Source organism: Micromys minutus (assembly GCF_963924665.1).
Source record: "Micromys minutus genome assembly, chromosome: 9".
Classification (NCBI taxonomy): Eukaryota; Metazoa; Chordata; class Mammalia; order Rodentia; family Muridae; genus Micromys; species Micromys minutus.
This window is the reverse complement of record NC_137978.1, coordinates 7,538,749-7,562,772: the sequence shown is the minus strand read 5'-3', so window position 1 is coordinate 7,562,772 and position 24,024 is coordinate 7,538,749. Positions and strand designations below refer to the sequence as shown.

The 24,024-nt window shown below is 42.5% G+C and overlaps 1 protein-coding gene across 2 annotated transcripts in view; it reads left to right on the top strand.

Moving 5' to 3' along the window:
- PATJ (PATJ crumbs cell polarity complex component) overlaps nt 1-24,024 on the top strand; it is a 290,169-nt gene that overhangs the window by 5,793 nt on the left and 260,352 nt on the right. Inside the window, exons 2-8 of one of the 2 annotated variants that reach the window (XM_080921989.1) lie at nt 3,079-3,134; nt 3,231-3,397; nt 6,505-6,699; nt 8,122-8,261; nt 9,733-9,928; nt 13,083-13,211; nt 20,321-20,539. In XM_080921989.1, the coding sequence (XP_080778115.1) occupies nt 3,113-3,134; nt 3,231-3,397; nt 6,505-6,699; nt 8,122-8,261; nt 9,733-9,928; nt 13,083-13,211; nt 20,321-20,539 (1,068 nt within the window). In that variant the 5' untranslated portion in view covers nt 3,079-3,112. Of the gene's footprint in view, nt 1-3,078; nt 3,135-3,230; nt 3,398-6,504; nt 6,700-8,121; nt 8,262-9,732; nt 9,929-13,082; nt 13,212-20,320; nt 20,540-24,024 lie in introns of those variants that run through there. The other variant, XM_080921990.1, reaches the window with a different exon arrangement.

Here is a 24,024-nt window from a genome sequence, read left to right as displayed (position 1 = left end):
GTGACCTTATTTTCCAAAATTTCAGATCTATGAGGAGATGTTTGTTAGTAGAAAATTTAATTCTCATGAGCTAACCAATGTCTGAAAAGTGTGTTTCTTTGGCCTTAATTTTTCTTGGGTTCTTTTTTTGTCTCCCCCTGAGATAGGGTCTTACTATGTAGCCCAGTCTGGCCTAGAACTCCTTCTGTAGACTAGGCTGTCCTTAAATGCACAGATGTCTGCCTGCCTCTGCCTCATGAGAGTGCTGGGATTGAAAGAGTTGATGGGGGTGGAGAGATGGCTCAGTGGTTTAGAGCACCCCAGCAACCATATGGTGGCTTACAGCCATCTGTAATAAGATCTGATGCTCTCTTCTGGTGTGTCTGAGGACAGCTATAGTGTATATAATAAATAAATAAATCTTAACCCCCCCCCAAAAAAACCCCTCCTCCTAAAAGAAAAGAAAGAGTTGATAGATTTTTTTCAATAGATATAAATTAAATTAGAAATGTAAATTAAATTCTATTTCTTCTTCTGAGTCATCTTTTCCCTTCAACTATTCCATCAGTTGGTATTGGTATAGGATATGAATTTTTAAAAAGCCACAATATCATAATTTTCGTCAGTCAAACCTACAGTTTATCTGAAATTCATAGCCCAAACTCTCTTCACTGGAATATTAAAATTCTTGTTCTTCATGTATATTGGGGGGGTGGTCAGAGGGGATGAATGTAACATATATATGAACATGAATGTGTAATGTATACATACATGTATGCCTGCTCACAGGTGTATGGGTCTATGGCATGCATGTAGAGGCCTGAAGTTGACATTGGGTCTCTTCCCTGGTTACTCTCTAGTTTATTTAATGAGGCAGGATTTCTGCCTGAGCACAGTGCTCACCAGTTAAACTAGGCTACCTTGCTAGCTTACCTAGGGGATTCACTACTTCTGCCTTCCTAGTTCTGGGATTGCTGGTGGCCTCCAGACCTGTGAGGCTTTGAAGTATGAGCTGGGAATCCCACCTCTAGTCCTCATACTTCTTTGGAAGTGGCTTACCCACTGAGGCATCTCCCCAGCCCTTTTGGGATTCTTTAATACTGTGTCTTACTGTTTTAATTAATTTTTTTTAAGATTTATTTTATGTATGTGAGTACACCATCACTATCTTCAGACACACCAGAAGAGGGCATTGGATCCCATTACAGATGGTTGTGAGCTACCACATGGTTGCTGGGACAGGACCTCTGGAAGGGCAGTCTTAACCACTGAACCATCTCTGCAGCCCACTGTTTAAATTTTAATTGTGGCCAAGTTGTAGGCAGCCTATATCTGTGGCAGATTATACTTAGGTTAAACATAAACTGTAAGCCCAGTGTTCTGGTTTAATATCTGTTCCATGACAAAATATCTTTTGGAAAGGAATTTAGTGAGGAGTTTCATTCAGCTCATAATCCCAGGCACACAATCTATTATTTGAGGGAAGTTAAGGCAGGAACTTCAAATCATCATATAACATCCAAAGCGAAGAGCGGAAAGGAAAAAAAGTTCGTGCATCTTTACTTCCTTGCTTATGCCCAGCTAGCTTATTTCACTCTTCTACAGTTCTGGGACCCTGCCTAAGGACTGGTGCTGCCCAGAGTGGGCTGTGTGTTCTCACATCAGTAACCTTAAAACACTCCACAGACACGTCCACAGGCCAACCCAGTGTAGGCAACCCCTCACTGAGACTCTTTCCATATGATTCTTAGTCATGTCAGGCTGATACTTAATGATATTAATATTATACCTGTGTTTTGTTACTTTCTTTTGGAGGTGCTGGGGATTGAACCTAGTGCCTTGATCATACTGAGTGTTGCATTGATACGTTTGACTGTACCCTGCTGTGGAGTCATTGGGTTTTTTCTGCACTTGCCTTGCACCTTTGAGTTTTAGTCCCCTTCCCTGGCTATTGCCTGCGACATGACATCACCATTTTTGTTTAAATATTTATATAACTTAGTGGACCATATACACGTGTGGTGCTGTGGGCATAAGGTTCTCTGGAGCTGGAATTATGATGATGCCAGGAATATGTTTTCTTGAGTGGGAGAGAATGAAATACGAAGAATAAATACTTGCTGGCTATTAGAGACTTCAAGTAGAACCCCAAATCTCTCAAATTTAGAGATTTAGCCTCTTACTGGTTCACTGTACTGGGGATCACACAGCCTGCCCTGTGGAATTAGGTAATCACATGGTCACCAAACGTGACCCGCAGGCAGTTAGTTATGGCTTCTAAGAAAGATGATGGCTAGGCATGTAGGTTGACTACTGTAAGCCTAGTGTGCATAAGGCTCTGAGCCACTGCACTGGGGTGGCCCAGCGTGTCAGACTGTGGTCATGATCTGCTTCTAAGAATATTTTTGAAAATATTTGCTTCTAGTCTCATGGAGACACTTTTTTATTTTTAAAATGACATACTTAAAAAAAAACCTAGAATTTGAGAGGTAAATTTAGAAATACTTTTCTGAAGGAAGCCTTTCTTTTGTTTTTTTAGATTTGTTTTTACATGCTTACTCTAGTTTTATTTTTATGTATTTCCTTTCAGATTGGGTCCTGCTGGAACGCAAGGAAAACTTTTCTGTCTTAGAAGCCTTTATTTCATAAGCATTTCTTTACTTGGGTAAACCAGAAGTGTCTGTTTCCTGTTTCCCAGCCGGCCATTCCCAGGAGTCCAGGGATCTCAGACTGTACCTGACAGTTTAAGTAAAGGACTCTGTTAAAGTGTATTTGCTAAGAGGACTCCATCCTCAGAACCTCCTGAGCCACATGCTGGGGCATTTCTCCTTTTTCTCTTCAGCATGCTCTGGCTTACGCTTGTCATTTCAATGACACTAGTGCTAACTGACTTTTGCAGGAGTTTCTCAGTGAACTAGAGTAGGGGGAGAGAGAGAGAGACAGAGAGACAGAGAGACAGAGACAGACCCTCACCAACCCAGAAATTGAAATTCTGGGGAAAGGGAATATAAGTTAAACATACACTTTGACATTTGTAGATTTGCTCTTTCCCCTTAGGACTGCAGACGTCTGTAATGAAAGTTAATTTTTTTTCTTTAGGCTTTTGGAAAGTGATTGAAAAGAATAATCCAAGATGCCTGAAAACCCTGCTGCAGGTATAGAAGCTGTATATTTTGTTATTGTTGTGTAATGATTCAGAAGTGGATTGTGAGTGGTGTCTGACTTGAGCTCTGATCACTTCCCCACCCAAGAGAAGATGCAGATCCTGCAGGTCCTCGATCGCCTGAGACGGAGGCTGCAGGAGAAGGGGGACACGACCCAGGACGAGAGGCTGTCTGCATTTTACGAGACCCTGAAGAGCCCTCTCTTCAACCAGATCCTCACACTGCAGCAGTCCGTCAAGCAGCTGAAGGGACAGGCAAGTTACCAGCGGGCCTTTCGGGCGTGCAGAGGAGCCACCGGGACTGAGACTCTGAGTTAGCAAAGGCTGTGTGGGGCCTGAAAGCTATGGCTAGCATCTGTGGATGGTGTAAGCATTGAAGTTTATGTTGGGCGTTGGAGTGTGATACATAAGTCAAAATCAAATGCCTTAGAATCCCAGCATTTTCCTCAAAGTTCTAACATAACTTCCTTCCTTCCATTCTTTATTACCTTGAGTCCAGGCCTGCATCTGCTGGGACTATACTACTGTGTGCCACTCTCAGCTCGGCATTATTATCTACTTCACACTTTTTGTCACATCTTATTTTGTCTGGGTGTGTGTATGCATACATGTGGTGTATACGTGCATATATGTGCATGTGTGGAGGTCACATGACAACTTGTGTTATGTTACTAGGGTCGCAGAGATCCAACTGGGTCATCAGGCTTGGCAGCAAGTGCCTTTATCCACTGAAGCATCTTGCCTTCTCTCTCCTTGTTAAAGAACAAGCATACTGATTGGCCTTCATGTGTATATGGAGTGTGTGTGTGTGTGTGTGTGTGTGTGTGTGTGAGGGTCCATGTGGAGGCTGAGGACACCTTCACCTCTGCATGGGTTCCAGAAATCTGAGCTCAGATTTTCGGATGGTATAGCAGGCATCCTCTCCTGGCCCTTGCCATTTATTTAATAATGGTAGATTGTCCTTTATTCTTTGATACATGAGGAAACAGTATCTTGAATGCATCTCCTCCAGCTTCTAAGCCCTTTCCCAGGTCCTTCCAGTGTGCCCCACTCCCTGCTTCACCCACCGCTCATTGAGTCCATTCTCTCCCATGTCCCCCTTTTACTCCCTCTGAACTTCATGACCTCGTTTATCATTATGCGGAGCTCATTTAGTGTTGCTCATTAGTATGTGTGTTTAGGGTTGACTACTTGGTCTGATTCTCTCTCTGCAGCCATTAACTGGCGGTATGATTCATCTAGGATGGGGCCTTCTGATATTTACCCTAACATGTTGGGACTCAGCTGGCATTGTCATTATGTAGATCTTGTTTAGTGATCATATTGTAAGGATTCCATGGATACAGCTCTGTGTCATATATATAAGATACTGTCTTCACATTTAGTTTTTAAAAAATATGTCTAAATATTTTGCTTATCTTTTATAGATCTGTGCACTTTGTGTGTGACTGGTGCATGTGGGAACCATAAGAGGGCATTGTATTTCCTAGAGTATAGTTACAGATGGTTACGAACCACCATGTGTGTGCTGGGAATGGAACCCAGATCTCTTGGAAGAGTAGTAAGTGCTTTTAACCAGTGAGCCACCTTTCCAGACACCTTGACATTTGTTATAAATGTTGCTTTTGATCTGCCATGTTAGCACTTAGATCAGCTAATATTGTTAAAAAAAAAAGCAAAGCTGTTTCTAATAATGCTAGGATGTTTTTCTTTAGCTGTCTCAGTGGCCTTGTGGTTTACTTGCCATTAGTCTATGGAGGACGCTGTGGCCTCAGTTTTCACCCAGTGGGATAATGACATAGGCTATTACTCAAGACTCAGTGAGATAATATGATCTGCATGCACCGATTCAACACTGTTACTGTGAGTGCAGTTGTGTACCTACTGTGCATCTCTTCCTCCTCCGCGAAGATACACAGATAAATACAAAATAGCCCAGTATTTTACATATTTAAGTGTATCAGGAACAAATTTTATTTATTTATTTTTTAAAGATTTATTTACCTATTTATTTTTTCTCATTTTTTATTAGATACTTGGTATTTACAGTGGAAATGTTATCCACTCCCCCCCTCCCCGCTTTCCCCCTCTCTGCCCTGCTCCCATCCTCCCTCCCCCTCCATTTGCCTTCACAAAGGTGCACTCCCTCCTAATCACCCACTCCACCCCATTGCCTTGGCATTTCCCTACATTGGGAAAACATGCCCTCCCTGGAACAAAATCCTCTTCTCACACTGATGCCAGACACTGGTATCTTCAGCTACATATACAACTGGATCAATAGGTCTCTCAGTGTGTGCTCAAAGGTTGGTGTTTTACTCCATGGGAGCTGTGGAGGATTTGGTTGGTTGATGATGTTCTTCCCATGAGGTTGCAGCCCTTTCAGCTCCTTCAGTCCTTACTTTAGCACCCTCAGTGGGGTCCCAGTGTTCAGTCTGATGGTTAGCTGCAGGCATGCTCAGCTGTATCTATATGACTGACAGAGTCCCTGAAGAGGCATCTCTGTCTGGTTCATCCAGTAAGCACTTCTTGGCATCAGCTATAGTGCTTGGATTTGGTGGCTGCATATGTGGTGGATCCCTGGGTGAGGCGACTTCTGAATGATCTTTTCTTCAATCCCTGTTCCTCTATTTGACCTTGCATTTCCTCCCATGAATGTTTTGTTCTTCCTTCTAAGAAGGTCTGAGGTGTCCCCATTTTGGCCTTCTTTTTGAGCTTCATAATGTCTCTATGAATTGTTTCTTGGGTATTCAGAGCTTTCTGGGGCTAGTATCCACTTATCAGTAAGTGCATACTATGTGTGTTCTTTTGTAACTGGGTTTCCACCCTCAGGATGATATTCTCTAGTTCCATCCATTTGCCTATTGAATTTCATGAAGTCATTGTTAGTAATAGCTGAGTAGTACTAGATTGTGTAAATGTACCACACTTTCTGTATCCATTCCTCTGTTGAAGGAGATCTGGGTTCTTTCCATCTTCTGGCTTTTATAAATAAGGCTGCTATAAACATGGTGGAGCATGTGTCCTTGTAATATGTTGGAGCATCTTTGGGGTATATGCCTAGGAGTGGAATATCTGGGTTTTCAGATAGTACTATGTCCAGTTTTCCAAGGAACCGCCAGACTGAATTCCAGAGTGGTTGTACCAGCTTACAACCCCACCAACAGTGGAGGAGTGTTCCTCTTTCTCCACATCCTTGCCAGCATCTGCTGTCACTTGAATTTTTGATCTTAGCCATTCTGACTGGTGTGAGGTGGAATCTCAGGGTTGTTTTGATTTGCATTTCCCTGATGACTAGTGATAGAAATGGTTTCTTTTGTGTAGATTTATGCTGATAATTTTCTTACCATTCTCTCCAATAGCTTAGCCATATCCCTTCAGATTCTTCAGCCAACTTTGACTTTTCTCGGAAGGGCTTGCTGGTATTCACGGATGGTTCCATTACAAATGGGAATGTCCACAGACCCTGTAGTAATGTAACTGCATCTGAGTTGCTGCCTTGGACTCAAAAGTCAGGACATGAAGACTTTAACTCAGTCATTCAGCGGATGGCTCAGGTAAGGTTTTATCTTGTTGTGGAGTATTTAGCTTTATTATTATTTTTTCTGTTTCAGTTTAAAAAGAAGACATACTTAAGTCTTTTTGCCCTGATATATTTTATGCATTGGTTTGCTTGTGTTTTTATTTTGTTAAGAGGAGTTGACACTACTTCTAACTTGTGTGTTGGGACCTGTAACGACACAGGAGAGTAGGCCATGCTGGTACAGCTCGCAGCCCAGCACACAGCCGGCCGACGGACGGTCTCCAGTGTGAGGCCTGCTTGAGTGAGCTGCATAGTGAAACCCTGTCTGCAAAGAAGACAAACACTTACCTTCATAAGAAAATTTGTTTAAATTTCTATCAAAACAGAATCTGTAAATTATAATTGATATAACTTGGAAAATATAGAAAAAGATTAGAATAGAAAATTTAACTGTGTCCCCTAATACCTACCAAGAAGTAAATGATAGGCAATTGAAGTTTTTGAATTTTTAAAGAAAATTTAGAATTTCTTGTCAAAGACCCAAGTTTGGTTCCTGGCAGCCACATTGGGTGGCTCACAAATGCTCCAGCTCCAGGGATCCGCACCCTTTTCTGACCTCAGCAGGTAGTTTATGTGCACATACCCACACAGGCCAATACCCATACAAAGCTGGCTTTGGAGGTACATGTCTGTTTATTTCAGCAGAGGCAGCAGGATCTCTGAGTCTGAGGCCATACGGTATACATAGTGAGTTCCAGAACCGATGTGAGTATATAGACAGCTTTGTCTCAAAAAACCAGAAGAGAGGAAAACAAACAGGCAAACGAATAAATAAATACCTAAAATTGGGTTTGAGATTGAAAAAGAATTTGATTCAAGTTGTAGTAGTGAAAAGTATCCTAGTTTTTTCATGACGTTAAGCTCCGTCTGCTCTGTGTGCTGCCTTGTGATTTGATCACGTTTATGAAACTCTGGCAGTGTACATGCAGTTGTTAACTAAAACCGCAGAACAGCCTGCAGTCCTCGTACACTGTAGCCGCTGAAACGACTGAGTGAATCATTCATTGCAGTAGGATTTAAAACAGTCATATAGAGGTGGGCTCTGACTGGGCGGAATACAAGTGGCTGCTGGCACTGCTGACTTAAAGAAATCTATGTACAAAGTAACAGTTTTCACTGGGATAGGGTGTTTCTTTTCAGCTTTTGTTCATCACAGAATCTATCTCATAATGTGGATGAATTGTAAAATGCTTCTCAATACTGTACTGCGTGCTCGGCTGAAAACAATCAAGGTAAAAGGTTTCCAGGACCCGCTTGTTTGCAGACCGCTGAGCATGCTTGGATCGGCAGCAGTGACTTAGAAGCTGCTGTGCTGAGCAGTTTTAGTTCTGTGAACTGATATTTAAATGTACATCATGAGTTTTCTTTCTCTCTGACTCGCTCTCTCCCCCTCTAGGGCCGGCATGTTGAGTATATAGATATAGAACGCCCTTCAGCTGGAGGCCTTGGATTCAGTGTGGTGGCTCTGAGAAGCCAGAGTCTGGGATTAATTGGTATTTTTGTGAAGGAAGTCCATCCAGGGAGTGTAGCCGACAGGTGAGGATGAAGTTCATTCTGTACGTGGTCCCTGTTCTCCTGTCAGCTCCAAAATGATACTGTGAAGAGTAAGAAAGTAGCGATAAAAGCAATAACAATAGTAGTTCGAGCTGCTTGGCTCTTTAGAGCTTCCTTACATTGCTGTCTCCACACTGGACCCGCTGGTATTTTTGAAGGGTTCAGCGCAAGTCTTTGTCTCCTCAATTTCTAGTCTTTGGTTTAGGACTGGTTTCCTAAGTTCACTATTCAGATGTTCCCAATTAGAATAATTGACATTAATCTGTCAATAATGCTTTGTTTTGTTCTTTCCAAATTTGTTTTTTCTGTTTATTACTAATTACTTCTAGTCTCTCAAACTCAACATGTAAAATAATAGATTTATTGGGATATAATCCAAATAGTATGAACGGTACCATTTTGATGTGGTATTTAATATACTCAGTGTTTCACAATCATTTCCACTGTTCTAGAAACAGTAGGAACTCTAGAAAGTTCCATCAACTAGAAAAGAAGCTCCCATCCTGTGTTTATGTTGACAGTTACCCCCAGCTCCTTCCTCCTTCCGTTTTCTGGCAACAACTAACTTTTTAAAAACAGCACGTGTCTATGAAGTTTCCTGAACCACCATGGAAGTGCTGGTACAATGTGTTGGTTATCCTTCCTGGATGTGTATCTGGTCTGATACATGGTGCTTTTATTTACGGTCTTCCTCGAAGGTTGACATACTGTTGTGTACTCGCAGAGCCTTCCAGCAGTGGTGAACACACGTGTCTCTACATTCAGTTCCTGTAAAGAATGGTGGTGAGGCTCGGCCTTAGTTCATTTTGCTATAACAGAGTACTCGAGGTTTCAGAACTTGTGATGAGCACGGTGTACAGCTCTGGAAGCTGAGACGCCCATGTCAGGACATCTAACTGCTTGAGCTTCTTGGCTCTGTTGTCACATGGTGGGAAGCAGGAGGAAACAGGACAGTGAAGGGCTGGCCTACCGTTTTGGAAAGACACCAAACTTATCCATGAGTGATCCATTTGTACAGCCTGATCATCCCTGAAAAGGCCCAGCTCGTGAACATTTATAATGGGAATCACATCCATGGGAGTTTAGGGACATGGACATTCTGAATGCACCTGTTGACATCTTGTCATCCAAGATCTTTCCTGTACTTGAAACTGGAATTGAGTACACACAATAGAAGTAATACCAACACCTCAGCAACAACTTTTCTGGGCAAAAAGCCTATTGTTGCAGGCATTAGTCAAAGTCTTGTAGTCTGAGGCTGGATGTTGCTTTTTCTTCCCAGCTGTGTAGTGCTGCTCGAGTGACTTAGCTTCACTACACCTTTCAGTGTCTGCAGAAAACGGTCACATTAACGTAAGGAAGGATGGTGGGAGAGATGAAAAACACACAGCCAGCCCTGTGTACACCTTCAGGTTGTTACAGTACTCACATTCTTCTTTTCTTGTATTATTAGGGATCAGAGATTAAAGGAAAATGACCACATTTTGGCCATCAATGACACCCCATTGGATCAGAACATCTCCCATCAGCAGGCGATTGCATTACTACAGCAGGCCACTGGAACTCTGCGGCTGGTGGTGGCCAGGGAGGCGGGCCACACACAGGGCCGAGCATCCACCAGCTCAGCTGGTACAGCTCTGCCAGAAACGGTGGGTCAAAAGCGCGGGGCTGTATTACATTCTAAATTATGTTACACACGATAAGAATAGATGGTTCTCGTTTGGAAGTCGTTTTCATTATTGTAGATCAATATATACATATTGTGAGCGTATCCCCAAATGGCAACACTGCAAGGTGCTTGTTAGAGGCGTTGTGAGCTCATTACTGATGGTTGCTGGGATTTGAACTCAGGACCTCTGGAAGAACAGTCAGTTCTCTTAATCACTGAGCCATCTCTCCAGCCCGCTATTTATTTTAAACGCCTCATATTTAAGAATTGTATTTTATGACTAGATTATTACTTTTATATAATTATTGCCGTAATTTTTCACATAAGGTTAAAAAGAGAAACAGATGTCAGTGTAAAACCTTCTGTCTGTTTTTCGTTGGTGAGCAGGGCTCTGTGCCACAGCATGCTTATAGAGGAGAGAGAGCCGCTGGCTGGAGCCTCTTCCGTCCCACCGTGTAGGTCTGGGGCTTAGAATTCAGTCTGTCCGGTGTGCAGGCAGACACCGGTGGAGCCCCATCTCACTGCCCTTGTTTTTTTCTCTTGACCTCACAATGCTCAATGCCACTTTTATCTTTTCAACTTGTTACATTTTATGAATTTAAAAACTTAAAACTTGGATGTGTGTGTGGTGTGTGTGTATGTGTGTGTGTGTGTGTGTGTGTGTGTGTGTGTGTGTGTATGTCTGTGTGCAGGTAGGTGAAGCTCAGAGGTTGATGTCAGATGATCTCTTCTGTCACTGTCATTTCTGTGTTAGGCGGTCATTAAACCTAGAAGCTTGAATTTTCAGCTAGACTGGAAGTCCTGGAGCTCTGGGCTCACACGCGTGGGCCACACATAAGCCTTTTCTTGTGTGTGGGGTTTGAACTCAGGTTATCCTGCTTATGTGCACTTTGTCCACTGAGGCATATCCCCAGTCAGCCATGCAGATTTAGGCCTGTGTCTTCAGAATGAAAACTGTCTGTATTGTTGTTGTATTGTTGTTGTAGTTAGTTTGTTTCAAGGTGAGTTCTCACTGTGTGGCTCTAGCTGGGCTGCAACTCCTTGTCATCAGGCTGATCTTAAAGTTGTGATTCCTCCTGCCTCTGCCTTGCAAATACTGATTATATGTGGGAGTCTCCAGGCCTTGGCATTAGTCTTATTTTCTTGTAACACCAAGTGCTGCCTCATTTGTTCAGTTTTCAAAGGGAGACAACGCTGCTGCTCTCTGTGTTGGGTGCAGGCCTGGATTGAGAAAGGTCACAGCACAGAGGAACCGCATTCTTACACACTATAATAGCGATCCAGTACAGCTCATAGGAGAAATACATTGAACAAAATGGGACCTTCCTTAGCATCTGTAGAATGAGGAGTCATGCTTTGATGTGTCCAAATCATTTTTTATCCCTTCCTGCTTGTATCCCACCAGGCCCTTATCCATTCCGTGCCTCAGTTTATTCTTTTTCCTCCTCTGTATCTTTTTAAATATTGAGGCAAGTTGCCCAGGTTGGCTTCAGAAATGCTGCATGGCAGAGGTTAGCTTGAATTTCTGATCCTTTTCTTGCTGCTCTAGAAGTATTGGGGTACAGGCTAGACCACCATGCTGCCTTCCAGTTTTTTACCCTTACGTGAGACCAACAACGCTGTTTGGTTCTTCGAGATGTGAAAAGAAAGTAGGTTTGTGAGCCTGGCAGTGCCCGTTCCCAGTGGTCACGGTGAACGGTAGCCGCCATCCTTACTTCAGCTCTAAAGGTTGCAGGTACTGTTCCAGGCATGAGTGTCTTTAAAACTTCCAATTCTCCACTCACTTCAGTTAGCGTTCCTATGTTGTAAAGTAGGAGACTTAACTAGTGAAGGTGACTGCATTCTCTTCTGGGAGATTTTTTCCTGAAGCCGAACGATGTAAAAGTGTGTGCATTTCTCCTGGAGTCTCATAGTTAGAGGAGAACTTCTTACGTCTTTTTGTATGGTTACGTGGTTAGGTTGCTAGTATTTTGAGTTGGGTGTGCCTCTGCCTTTCCTCCTAAGTGTTCTAAATTATTTTTTGCCACATCCTGGCCTGGGTCCAGGAGCCCTGACTAGGAGCAGTGGGGGAATGAAGAAAGGAGTGACCCGGGAGCCCGTGCACAGACAGAGCTGAGATCGGCTGGACTGTCCCTGGAGCTCAGCGTGGTCACTTTATAAAGCTGAACCGGGAGGTGGGCTTTGCATGCAGCTGAAGGAGGCGGGCTTAGCTAATCTGTGGGAGCAGTATCTGTGGAGGAACTTCGGAGGAAGCAATGGTGGACGTACTACCAATGTCTCACATGGGCCAGAGGAAGACTTTGCCATTTCTCTGAGCCTGGTGAAGACTTTGCCACTTTCATGGCTTGTGGTATGGGTCCTTGACATGACTCTGCCCTTGCCAGACAGTATGAGTTAATTTATTTAGACATACTGTTATCCTTTGGTTCTTCAGAGTTCTGGCGAGGTAATTTTCCTCAGTCATTGCTTTAGCTTTGTGATCTCACGTCCTGTTGTCCGCTGAGCTGTGCTCTTCAATTCCCTCTGGCTTAAATGCCTTCTTTCTTTCTTTGTCTAACGTTTACTTATTCATGTGCAGGGTTCCCTATAATCCAGGTTTTCCCTTGAACTTACTGTGTCGCAGAGGCTGGCTCTGAATTTCTCCTGGGCGCTAGGATGGTAGGAGTGTGCCCCAAGTACTTGAAATTTAATTTAAACGTCTGCTTTCATTAAGTTTTTCATGATTCTCATTTTATGAACTGTTCTCTCCCTTACCTCCCTGAAGTCTTTGTAACACTGGGCCCATCTTTCAGCAAATATGTGTCATTGGTTCCCAATGTGCCTGTGCTAAGGTCTTGTTTCTTGTCCTTTTCAGGTCTTATGATCTGATATTGTACCTTGTATTTGAATTCTTTGTGCTCATTTTCTCTGTTGAATTAGAATACCCGTAAGGTTCTCTACCTTGTCCTATCAGTCCATTCACTGAGCATTTTTCTTCTGTCTACTCACCGAGTTTCCGTATCATTTTCTCCATCGGTGTCTTGATTGATTGTATGAATTTTCAGTTTCTGGCACATCTGTGACATATTACCATATAGGAGCCCTAAGAACCTGTGGTCCACCAACTCTGCCTCTAACCTGCCGTTCATTTGCAGGTGTGTTGGGGCCACACTGAAGATGTTGAGCTCATTAATGACGGCTCTGGATTAGGCTTTGGGATAGTTGGAGGGAAATCTAGCGGCGTGGTCGTGAGGACTATCGTTCCTGGAGGATTGGCAGACCGAGTAAGTTGACTTTATTTTATCATTTTGCCTTAATAAAATTTGACTTATGATTTTAAATTTTATATTATGAGTTGCTAGAACACATGGCTCCATAATTAGAGTTTTTGAATACTCTGTACCATAAATTTTCTGTATTTAACCAGTTTTCTGATTTCTAATTAACAGTAGTTTGGTTACATAAAAAGCAGATATTTTTATTGTAAAGAATTGTTAGTGAATATTTGCATTTTGAATATCTGTGTCCTTCACCACAGCCGTCCAGGGCTTGGTGATAGGGTTAGAAGACGGAGAGAGCATGTGCGTTTGTCCTGGCATGATGACGTGGCTCGGTGGAGGTACCACCGGTGAGCCTGGTAGCTTGGACTTGATTTTGAATCAGTGCACTGGTGGAAGGAGAGACCTGACGGCCACATGTGCACTGCGGCACACGCCTCTCCCCATAATAATAAATGAAAACAAGCAAACACCGTGTATCCTAGCATTGTACAATAAGATTTCCATGGCTATTTTCTGGTGAGAGTCAAGTGTGTACACTTTGTTGTTTAGCTGTATTTCAAAAACAAATAGGCCATGTAAAAGCTTAGCAACTTTCTTTTCCACTTAATTTTACATGAAAGAAAATGTTAAATATTATATCTGGTTTTATTTGTTTACTTACTTATCAGTATGTTTGTGTCTCTGTTTGTGTATGCCACATGTGTGTGTACCCATGAAAGCCAGAAAAGAGTGTGTGATATTCTGGAGCTGGAGTTACAGCAGTTGTGAACCTTCTGGGTAGATGCTGGGATCAGACTTGGGTCCTCTAGAAGAGCTGAGGGTGTAAGAGTCAGCTCTCTCCTGACACCCACAATTAGATTTTAGAAATCAGAGTGAGCTCATGTTGCATAGAATGTTCATGATATTTCAGAACTAATTCTATAATTAGAAAACACAAACTTTCACGGATTACACTCATCTCCTTATAAACACACCCCTCCTAATATACATATGAGTAAAAATGATGAATTCGATGTACGTAGATTCCTCAGCTCCTCATTTCTCACCGAGATGGCTCAATGAGTTTTTTGTAATTATTTACCCCTGCTTTTCCTTCTATCCGTACCAAGTATATTTGTTTGTGGAAGTTTCTAGCATTTGGTCTGTGAACACCATGGTGACTAACACCTTTCATTTGTCTTTGAGATCAAAGTGATTCTTAGAGTAATAAGAAGAATTATTTCTATTCACATTTGCAGTGTTCACACAAAAACAGGGAGAAGAAAGACTGGGAGATTAATGTAGAATAAGGTGAGGGCCCCAGATTCGTGACAGCTGTCAAATTCACTAAAGTTTTGCATGGTACAATAAAAATGATTAATGTTAGTGAACTTTGACTTTTCAGTCCATGTATGAGGAATCATGCTGGATTGTTTTAAAGCATTTGGGGTAAATTAATTGTTAAAAATATTCAGGAGTCAGAGAGGTGGCTCAGTGGTTAAGAGCACTTGTTGCAAAGTACTTGAATTCAATTCCCAGCATTCACAAAGTGGTTTATAAGCATCTATAACTTTAGTTCCAGGGAATTCAGTATCCTCTTCTGACTCTACAAGGACATACATCACATACATACAGACAAAATACTCATACACCTAAAATAAATCTAAAAAAATTACTTAAAATATGTTATTTAAAATTTTGAAATAACCAATAGAAAGACAGTGAGTATTTCCCTTATCTTTACCTGTTTATATGTCATCCCTCTGTCTTTAAATTTTCTTTGGAATGTAAAGGGGCTCTGAGTGCTAGAGAGATGCTCAGTGAGTGAGAGTGTGTGCTGTGTATGAAGCATGGACCCACGGCTACATGGACCTGAGATTCTGTGGGGTGGGGAGCTGGGCAGTGCTGGGCTTGCCACCCATCTGCAGGCACTGAGAGACTGTCTCAGGGAAGAAGGTAACAAGTGATGGAACAGGGTACCCAGTGTCCTTCCTCTTCTGCTCCTTACACATGCACATGAGTGTGCACCTGCACACACGTGCACACGTGTTACCAGGATGAGAATGATTCTGCTCTGTGTCTTTAAAACATATCTGTAGTGGATGCTGGAGAAATGGCTCAGTTGTTAAGACACCGGGAACCCAATATCTTCTTTGGACTCTGGAGGTACCAGGTATGCATGTGGTATATATACATACATGTAAGCAAAATGCCATACACATAAAACATGTTAAACGGATACTTATTTGTGTATGTGTGTGTGTGTGTGTGGGGGGGTGGCAGGAAGTGAGATCCCAGGAGCTGGAGTAACAGGGCCTCGGCAGGACAGTGGGCTTGCTCCACGGTGCTGGGATCTGAACTCCTGTCCTCCTGAAAAGTGCATCAAGCATTCTTAACTGATGAGCCATTTTCCAGCTCCCAAGTAAAATAAATCTTTAAAATGTTTATTTTTGTAACCTAGAAAAGAGTGAGACCTTGTAGAAGATTCTTATATTTCTCTCTGTCCTGCCCCCAGCCCCCAGCTCCCAGCCCTTTTAACCGGCTGTTTTGCCTAGTAAAATGACATTTGCAAAGTACAAAGTATAGCAGTTATTTTGAAAAACAAAGAATCAAATAAATTTAAATGAAATCAAATCAGTTCCTTTACTGTAAGAATTTTTGGAGCTTTTTAATATCCTAATGTGCATTATGAGTTTTTACAAGGACACTGTGATGTTCAGGTTTCCCAGATTAATCCCAGTGAAGCACTGTTGGGAAAAACCCAAGTCTGCTTCTCACCCTTTCCTGGAAGGGTCGTCACTGTTTCAGGTCTCTATGGAGGGCAGGAGGCCTGCCCATCACAGATCTGTAATGGAGATGCAGGGGCTTGTGCCAAGTACTGTCTGCTTAGTTCACATCATTTCAGTGCAATCCTCAAAAACAGTCTTAGGTTTCATCTTTAAATCATAGGTATAAAAACTTAAGAAATTGTGCAAGGTTGCACAGCTGGAGAGTGATAAATACTCTTTCTCTTCTTCCTGCTAACGTCACATCAGATCCTCTGCGTCCTTTGCCTGTGAGCACCATCTGGCATCCAGTCCTTACCTGGGCTCCAGACCATTCTCTCTGCACTCCTCTGTTCTAACTAGTGCACCAGCTACCTTCCCAGAGCCATGCCTCCTAGATAATTCCAAATTTAATCAAATTTGTGATGACGAACCATCCAGAGGTCCTCTCTGGCAGGGAAAAGGTAGCAGCATGGTAGCTTAAGAACTGGGTGGGAAGGGAGTGTACTGGAGAGATGGGAGAGTACTTACTGCTTAATACAGGGACCAGTATTGGTTCCCAACACCCACACTGGATGGCTCACAAATGCTGTAACTCTAGCTCCAAGGGGTTGCATGACCCCTTCTAGCCTCCTTGGGCACCTACATACATATACTCTTTTATATACAAATAAAATAAAACAAATCTGGAAAAAGAAGAAGATGAAACCCTACAGTGAAACTTGAATCATGGATCTGAGACCACCTTAAGGATAGCACATTTTAAATACATCCTGGAGAAGCTGATAGCATCTCAGAGCCGATGACTTTACTGAATGCTGGTCACTTAGGCTTACAGTGTTCAGCATGTATCAGACCATTTCCTTACAGGAAAGTGTCATCCAATGAGACCATATTGTTTGCAAAGAGACTGTAGGCACAGGGAGCAGTCCCTGCTGTGGAGATAAGCCCTTTGTGTATGATCCTGAGTTTAATGTTCAGAATTCCACACGAGAGAAATTTATTCTCACATCAGCTTAAGGTGGATCTAAGATTTGTCTTGTCCTGCTGCATTAAAGTGTTTTCCCAAGTTAGGTGTTTTGTTTTTATTTTTGAAGTTCAGCTACTCAGTGGCTGAGGCAGGAGGATTACAGCTTCAAGGCCTTCCTGGCTACAGCACAGGATGCTCTGTGTTCCTGTTGCATAACGACTCAAAGAACAAGAGCGTCTATAGATACAGCACGGAAAGAGAGCGGTGACGGGGAAATGCTGGTGAGATACAGGTTTGGGCTGCTGCACTTAGTCAAGGCGGCTGCCATTTTGGCGTCTTTCCTAGCCGTCTGATGGACATTTTTGCAGTTATTAATTCCTCAGAACACCTGCTTTTCTGTAAGAAGAAAATGTTTGACTCTCAGTGACAGATGCAAATTATCTACACAATTTTAATTTAAGAGTTGAGATAAAATGGGGAAAAAATAGTTTCCAAGAAGTGACTAAATATATACTTGATGGAGAGGTGTTCATTAGTCAAACCAACATTCTTTATGACTTTGACCTCTGTCCTGAAGGTCTAGCTCCTAGGCAGAGTTGTCCTCACCAGTGCCCTGGAAGCTTCTATCTTTTACAAATTGTTTATTTGAATGTGTGTGTGTGAGTGAGTGAGTGAGTGAGTGAGTGTGTGTGTGTGTGTGTGTGTGTGTGTGTGTGTGTGTGACTGAACTTTCCCTGTAGGAAGGCTGGAGTTATGGGCACATGAGAGTACATCCAGCTTATTTTGTGGGTCTCAGGTATCAAATTGTTGCCAAGGCTTGCACAACAACTTTCCGCCCCTGAATCTTTTAAGTAGGTGTTTATTTTACCTGGGCTTTTGCATGGCTAGAAACAGAATATCAAATCACCATTGTTAAAGTTGAAAGGCTGCCTTTATTCCTTTCCTCCAATAAGTTTTGTCTTGTATTTGTTCTTAAGCCTTTTCAGATGTTTATGGGTTGAACTGCTTATAGCTTAGTCTTCCCTTTGTCGCACCCTAGCCCAGCTTATAGCTTTTGTACTCTGTGTTTTGATCGGAATTCTTTTTACATTCAGCATTCTGAAGATTTGAAAAGTAGGAAGAGCAGCAAACTAAGCTTTCTGTCTTGTATTTCTGGCATGGCTTCTAAATGGTTCCCCCCCCCCCCCCCGCCCCTGCAGCGTAATTATAAAGCCGATAGTTTTTGGACACTAGGTAGTAAATAATAACCATCATGCGTTAGCATCCTTTGTGTATTGGAGAGCAACCTGCTGTGTACGCAGTGAACACCTTGGGTTGGAACTTCTTTTGTAGGCACTTAGAACTTGCTATGTAGCCCGTGCTGACTTGTACACCGTGGTCTCTTTCTTCTTCCTCCCGTGTGCTGAGATCACAGGCCTGTACCACCACAGCCAGACAGCTGGATTTGGATTGAGCTTTGGTATTGCTGCTTACTAGCTTTTTGAACCTGGTTAGATCAGTCATCCTTTTCATTTTTTTGAGAAACAGAGTCTCATTGTATAGAATTGGCCTGGACCTTCCTCTGTAAACCAGAGTTGGCCTTGAATTCAGAGATTCTCCTCTCTGCCTCCTGAATGCTTGGATTAAAGACATTCAGGACAAAGCTACGTCAGACAATCTTTTAAACCTCAATTTTCTTGTTTTAAATTTAAATTATTCTTTGAAGAAGATTGAATTAAGCCAGTTCTCTCCCTACTTTTCCCTTTCCCCTTCTCCTTTTATTTCATTTTGTTAGTTTTTCTAGGCAAGGTTTCTCATGTTGTTCCTGGCTGTCCTCAGTCTCACTCTGTAGGCCAGGCTGGTCTTAAAATCAGAAATCCACCTGTCTCTACCTCCCAAGGGCTGGAATTAAAGATCTGTGCCACCACTCCTGGCTTTCTTTTTGGTTTTCTGGAAAAAAGAAGTCTCACTATATAGTATAGGCTGGTTTCAGATTTTGAATGTGACTCAGGCTGTCTTCCGGCTTCTCTATACTTGTTCATAGGCATATACTACTTACTATAGATGGCCATAGATGCTGTTTTAACCTGTACTTTGTAGGGATGGATTTTTTAGACCATCATTGTTGGCATTTTGGTATCTTTAATATTCAGTAGTAAAGGTAATTATATAGTACTCAGATTTATTGATGAAACAAGCTTATGTAAAATGTAGATGGATCGGCTGTCTCAGAGTTTTGCAAGGAGGGGACTTTTTAAATAATTTTACCTAGTACATATTTTTATGAATTATATCTTAAACTTTTCTGTGGTTCAATGTACACACAAACATGTACATTTAAAAACAATCATAGCTGATATTGTATTTATTATCCAGTTAGATGCACGTGCCTAAGACTCGCCCAGAATCAAGACTGTGACTTCCCTCATGTAATGCTCCTCTCCTCCTCAGACTCGCATGTGTGCTTTTGATTTCTCTCCCGAGCTGTAGCCCAGTAGATCCAACTGTCTCCCTGATATGCCCATGTGGTGTTGATGGGCAGCTCCGACTGTTCTTGTCCACATGTCACCTAAGTTTCTATTTCCACCCACCCATCACTCCTCAGTCTGCTTTAGCTTGGTTCCTGGAAGGTCTGTTCTTCTAGTGCTTTGGATAAGATGTGGCCCGTCTGCTTCCTTCTCCCTTTTCTTGACATCCCACGAGGAAGTCATCAGTCAGTCCTGTTGACAGTTCTTGGAAAATACGTGTAACTCTCCCTTCCCAATTTGAAGTTGTTACGGACAACGTGCTGCTGACCTAAGGCCATTGTTAGCGCCTCCCAGCTGCTCCCTCTGCTGGGATTGTCCCCTCTATGGTTCATTTCAGGCAGAAGATCTGGGGAGACCTGAGAACAGCTATTAGTCAGGTGATGTCATTCCTTTTGCTCATTTAGCTCCCCAGTCATCGAAATGACTTTGGCATCTGTCTGTCCAACAATTGTTCATCACTGTTTGCCTAGAGCTATGTTCCCCAGTCCTGCTGCTTACCATTTTGACCTTAGGTGGTGCTCAGCTTTATGCTGGAGCCCTTGATTCTGACCTTTCTTTTAGAAGTCTCTAGCTTTCCATCTCTTCCTTGCATTCATGGTCATTATACTTTGGATCAAAGTTTTTGGACATAAGTTAAAACCCTTGGGCAGATGTCCATTTAGAGTTCTGGAACTTTATTTGATTTTGGACCCTTCATATTTTGTATTCTGCAAGGAAATTCTTTATATTTTGCCAGCTGAGTAGATCATTAGAAATGTTATGTTTGTCCAGCATTTCAACTGGCTTTGTCGGTCATTTTGCCAGAATTGAACATATGACATATTTTTATTAAGCAGTTAAGCTAATTTGTTGATTTCTCTGAGTAATTCTGTTATTCTTTCTTGATTAAAGGATGGGAGACTACAGACAGGGGATCACATCTTGAAGATTGGTGGTACAAATGTGCAAGGAATGACCAGTGAACAAGTTGCTCAAGTGCTAAGGAACTGCGGGAATTCAGTGAGAATGCTGGTGGCCAGAGATCCTGTTGGTGAAACTGCAGTAACACCTCCAACACCTGTATCCTTACCTGTGGCTCTGCCAGTTGTAGCCACAAGGACCCTTGAGTTTGTGAGTGTAGAAACTATTCTTCTTAATCACATGCTACCTGTGACAAAATGCAAGATAAGAATTTTCCTCAGCTGGATGACCACGAAGCATAAGTCACACTTCAGGCTGTGGTGTGGTGTGGTGTGTGTGGTGTGGTGTGGTGTGTGTGGTGTGGTGTGGTGTGGTGTGGTGTGGTGTGTGCGTGAGTGTATGTGTATGTATGTGTCTTACGGTTTTATTGCTGTGAACAGACACCATGACCAAGGCAAGTCTTATAAATAACAACATTTAATTGAGACTGGCTTACAGGTTCAGAGGTTCAGTCCAGTACCATCAAGACAAGAGCATGGCAGTATCCAGGCAGGCATGGTGCAGGAGGAGCTGTGAGTTCTACATCTTCATCCAAAGGAAGCCAGGAACAGACTGAGCATCCTCAGGTTGCTAGGAGGAGTGTCTCCAAGCCCACCCCCAGAGTGACACACTTCCTCCAACAAGGCCACACCTTCTAATAGTGCCACTCCCTGGGCCAAGCATATGCAAACCATCACATTCCACTCCTTGGTTGCCATGGGCTTGTCAAACACATGAGTCTATGGGGGCCATACCTAAACATAGCATAGTAAAAAGTACATTTAGTCCAACTTCCAAAGTATCAACAATGTTAAAAGTTCAAAGTTCAGAGTCTCTTCTGAGATCCATCCAATCACTTAACTGTGATTCCTGAATTAAGTCAGGCAACCAGCTGGGCAGACTCCAAATTCTGCATCTCCATCCTGATGTCAAAGCGGTCTTCAGATCTTCAACTCCTTTTTCATCTTTGTTGATTGCAACAAACTTCTTCCTCCTGGGTTGGTTCCACTCCCTGTTAGCAGCTTTCCTTGGTAGGTATCCTGCCGCTCTGGCATCTTTAACATCTTTGAGTCTCCAAGGCAGCTTCAATGTTACAGCTTCTTGTTTCGATGTCTGGGATCTACACATGACCTTCTGGGCTCCTCCAAGTGCTGACTTCACTTCTCCAGCTCTGCCCTCTGTAGCAGTTCAAGCTCAGGTTGATCCACTGCACTTTTGATGCTGCTCTTGGTCATCATCCCATGGTCCTGGCATCTCTAATACACTGGGATCTTCTGTTACAGTATTGGGTCTGCTTCACCAATAGCCTCTCATAGGCTCCCTTCATGGTGCCAAGCCTCAAATCCTTTGCATGACCCCTTCAATCCTGGATTGTCAACTACAACCGAGGCTGTACTTTCACCAATGGCCTTCCATGGCATCTCACAGTCCCAAGCCTTACCTGTTCTTCATGACACCTTCATGCCATCAAAACCAGTACCATCTGAGTGACTCTTACACATTACCAAGTACAGCTGCAGCATGAGGTACAACCTTGGCTATCCCTGGAATAGTTTTTTATCCTCTCAGAAAACACTTCCCAGAAGATCTCAGTGATGCTGGTCTGTTCTTAATCACCACTAATTTCGTAGCTCCAGCTCACCAGCATCAACTGTCCCAGTGTCTCCTTCTGCTGCTTGCAGAAGCTGGAACATGGCCCCTTGTTCTATTACATTATCACTAGATTCCTCTTTTCTAAGTCTTTCACTACCTAAGCTTGGCTATCCTGGATCTTTCTCTGTAGATTGACCTTGAATTTAGAAATCTGAATGTCTGTCTTCTGGGATTAAGGGTATGTACTACCACACCCAGATTTAAGATTTTCTTCACCCAGAATTTGCTCTGTCCTTGGCTGGGCTTGAATTTAGAGGTCTGCTTGCTTTTGACTCCTGGGATTAAAGGTTTGTACTAAGATGTGTGGAGCTAATTTAGCTGGGCGGGGTCTTGCCCCAAAGTCCTTGCCCCAAAGTCCTTACTTCCTTAATTCAATTTAAAATTCTTGAACACAGAATTTAGTTCCATTTCACTTCCTGGTGTCCGTTTAATACTGGAACCATATATTTTGTATCGTTCCTTTCTCAACTTGCTCCTTTTTATTAAAATGCTCTTCATAAGGGTGAATGTTAGTAACCACACAACAGAATTTACACCAGGCTGTTGTGAGACTTCCTTTTTCAAAGCAGTTAATCTAAATCTCCTCATCTTAAACTCAGGCAGACTCTTTGGCCAAGGGCAAAAAGCAGCCATGTTCTTTACCAAAATACTACAAAAACAGTCTCCAGGCCACATACTGAAATTCTCCACTGAAGCCGCTTGATCCAAGTCAGCACATTTCAAATCACTCTTAGTAACAAAGTCTTCCATATTTTTACTAGGATAGCCCATTAAGCCCCATTTAAAAGCTTCCACAGCTTTCCAAATCCAAAGTCCCAAAATCCACATTCTTCCAAACAAAAGCATGGTCAGGCCTATCACAGCAATACCCCAGTCCTGGTACCAACTTCTGTCTTAGTTAGGGTTTTATTGCTGTGAACAGACACCATGACCAAGGCAAGTCTTATAAATAACATTTAATTGAGGCTGGCTTACAGGTTCAGAGGTTCAGTCCATTATCATCAAGACAAGAGCATGGCAGCATCCAGGCAGGCATGGAGCAGGAGGAGCTGAGAGTTGTACATCTTCATCCAAAGGAAGCCAGGAATAGACTGGGCATCCTCAGGCAGCTAGGAGGAGTGTCTCCAAGCCCACCCCCAGAGTGACTCACTTTCACCAACAAGGCCACACCTAATGGTGCCACTTTCTGGGCCAAGCATATGCAAACCATCACAGTATGTATGTATGTATGTATGTATGTATGTATGTATGTATGTATGTATGCATGTATGTATGATGTGCCTTAAAGCCAGACATCATTGTCTTCTTCTGTTTCTATCTTATTTTTGAGACAAAATTTCTCACAATTGAGAGCCTGCCACTTCAAGAAGCATGGCTGTCCAGCAATCCCCTGGGATCCTGTGTCTGGCTCCCCAGAGTTGAGATTACTGGTGTATGCTACCATCTTTGGCTTTTAACATCTGGAATGGGTTATGAACTTCGTTCCTCACATGTGCACAACAATTGCTTTACTGACTGCACCATCTTCCATTTCCCCTCCCTGTCTTCTCTTCTCCATGAATAAAAGCAAGATGAGAAAACCTTTGTTAAGAACGATTGTAAAGTTAACGTTTATCTTCTAAGATATCATTTAGGTCTTCTGAAAAATTATTTGCCTGTTCCTACTGGGAGCCATTTGAACAGGACTTTTCTATGATTAAAAAATAGTTACTTTGTTTAATTTCTCCATGTTGTAGTGATAAGTGATTTTTGTTTCCTGCATTATTCTACCCCACTGAAGCCTTCTCATCCACTGAAGGACTAGGATGTTCTGTGATAATATGCTACTGTACTCTATCTATTGTTTAGTTTCTGAGCTGATGCTTGGAATTGACAAAGTATTACATATAATACCTAGCCTTCCCCTTGGCTTCTACATTTTATTGTTAGGCTTATGATTCTTACAGGAAATACAGTCTGAGTTTTTTCTGAATGGCTGTATTAATTTTCTAGTGTTATGTTAC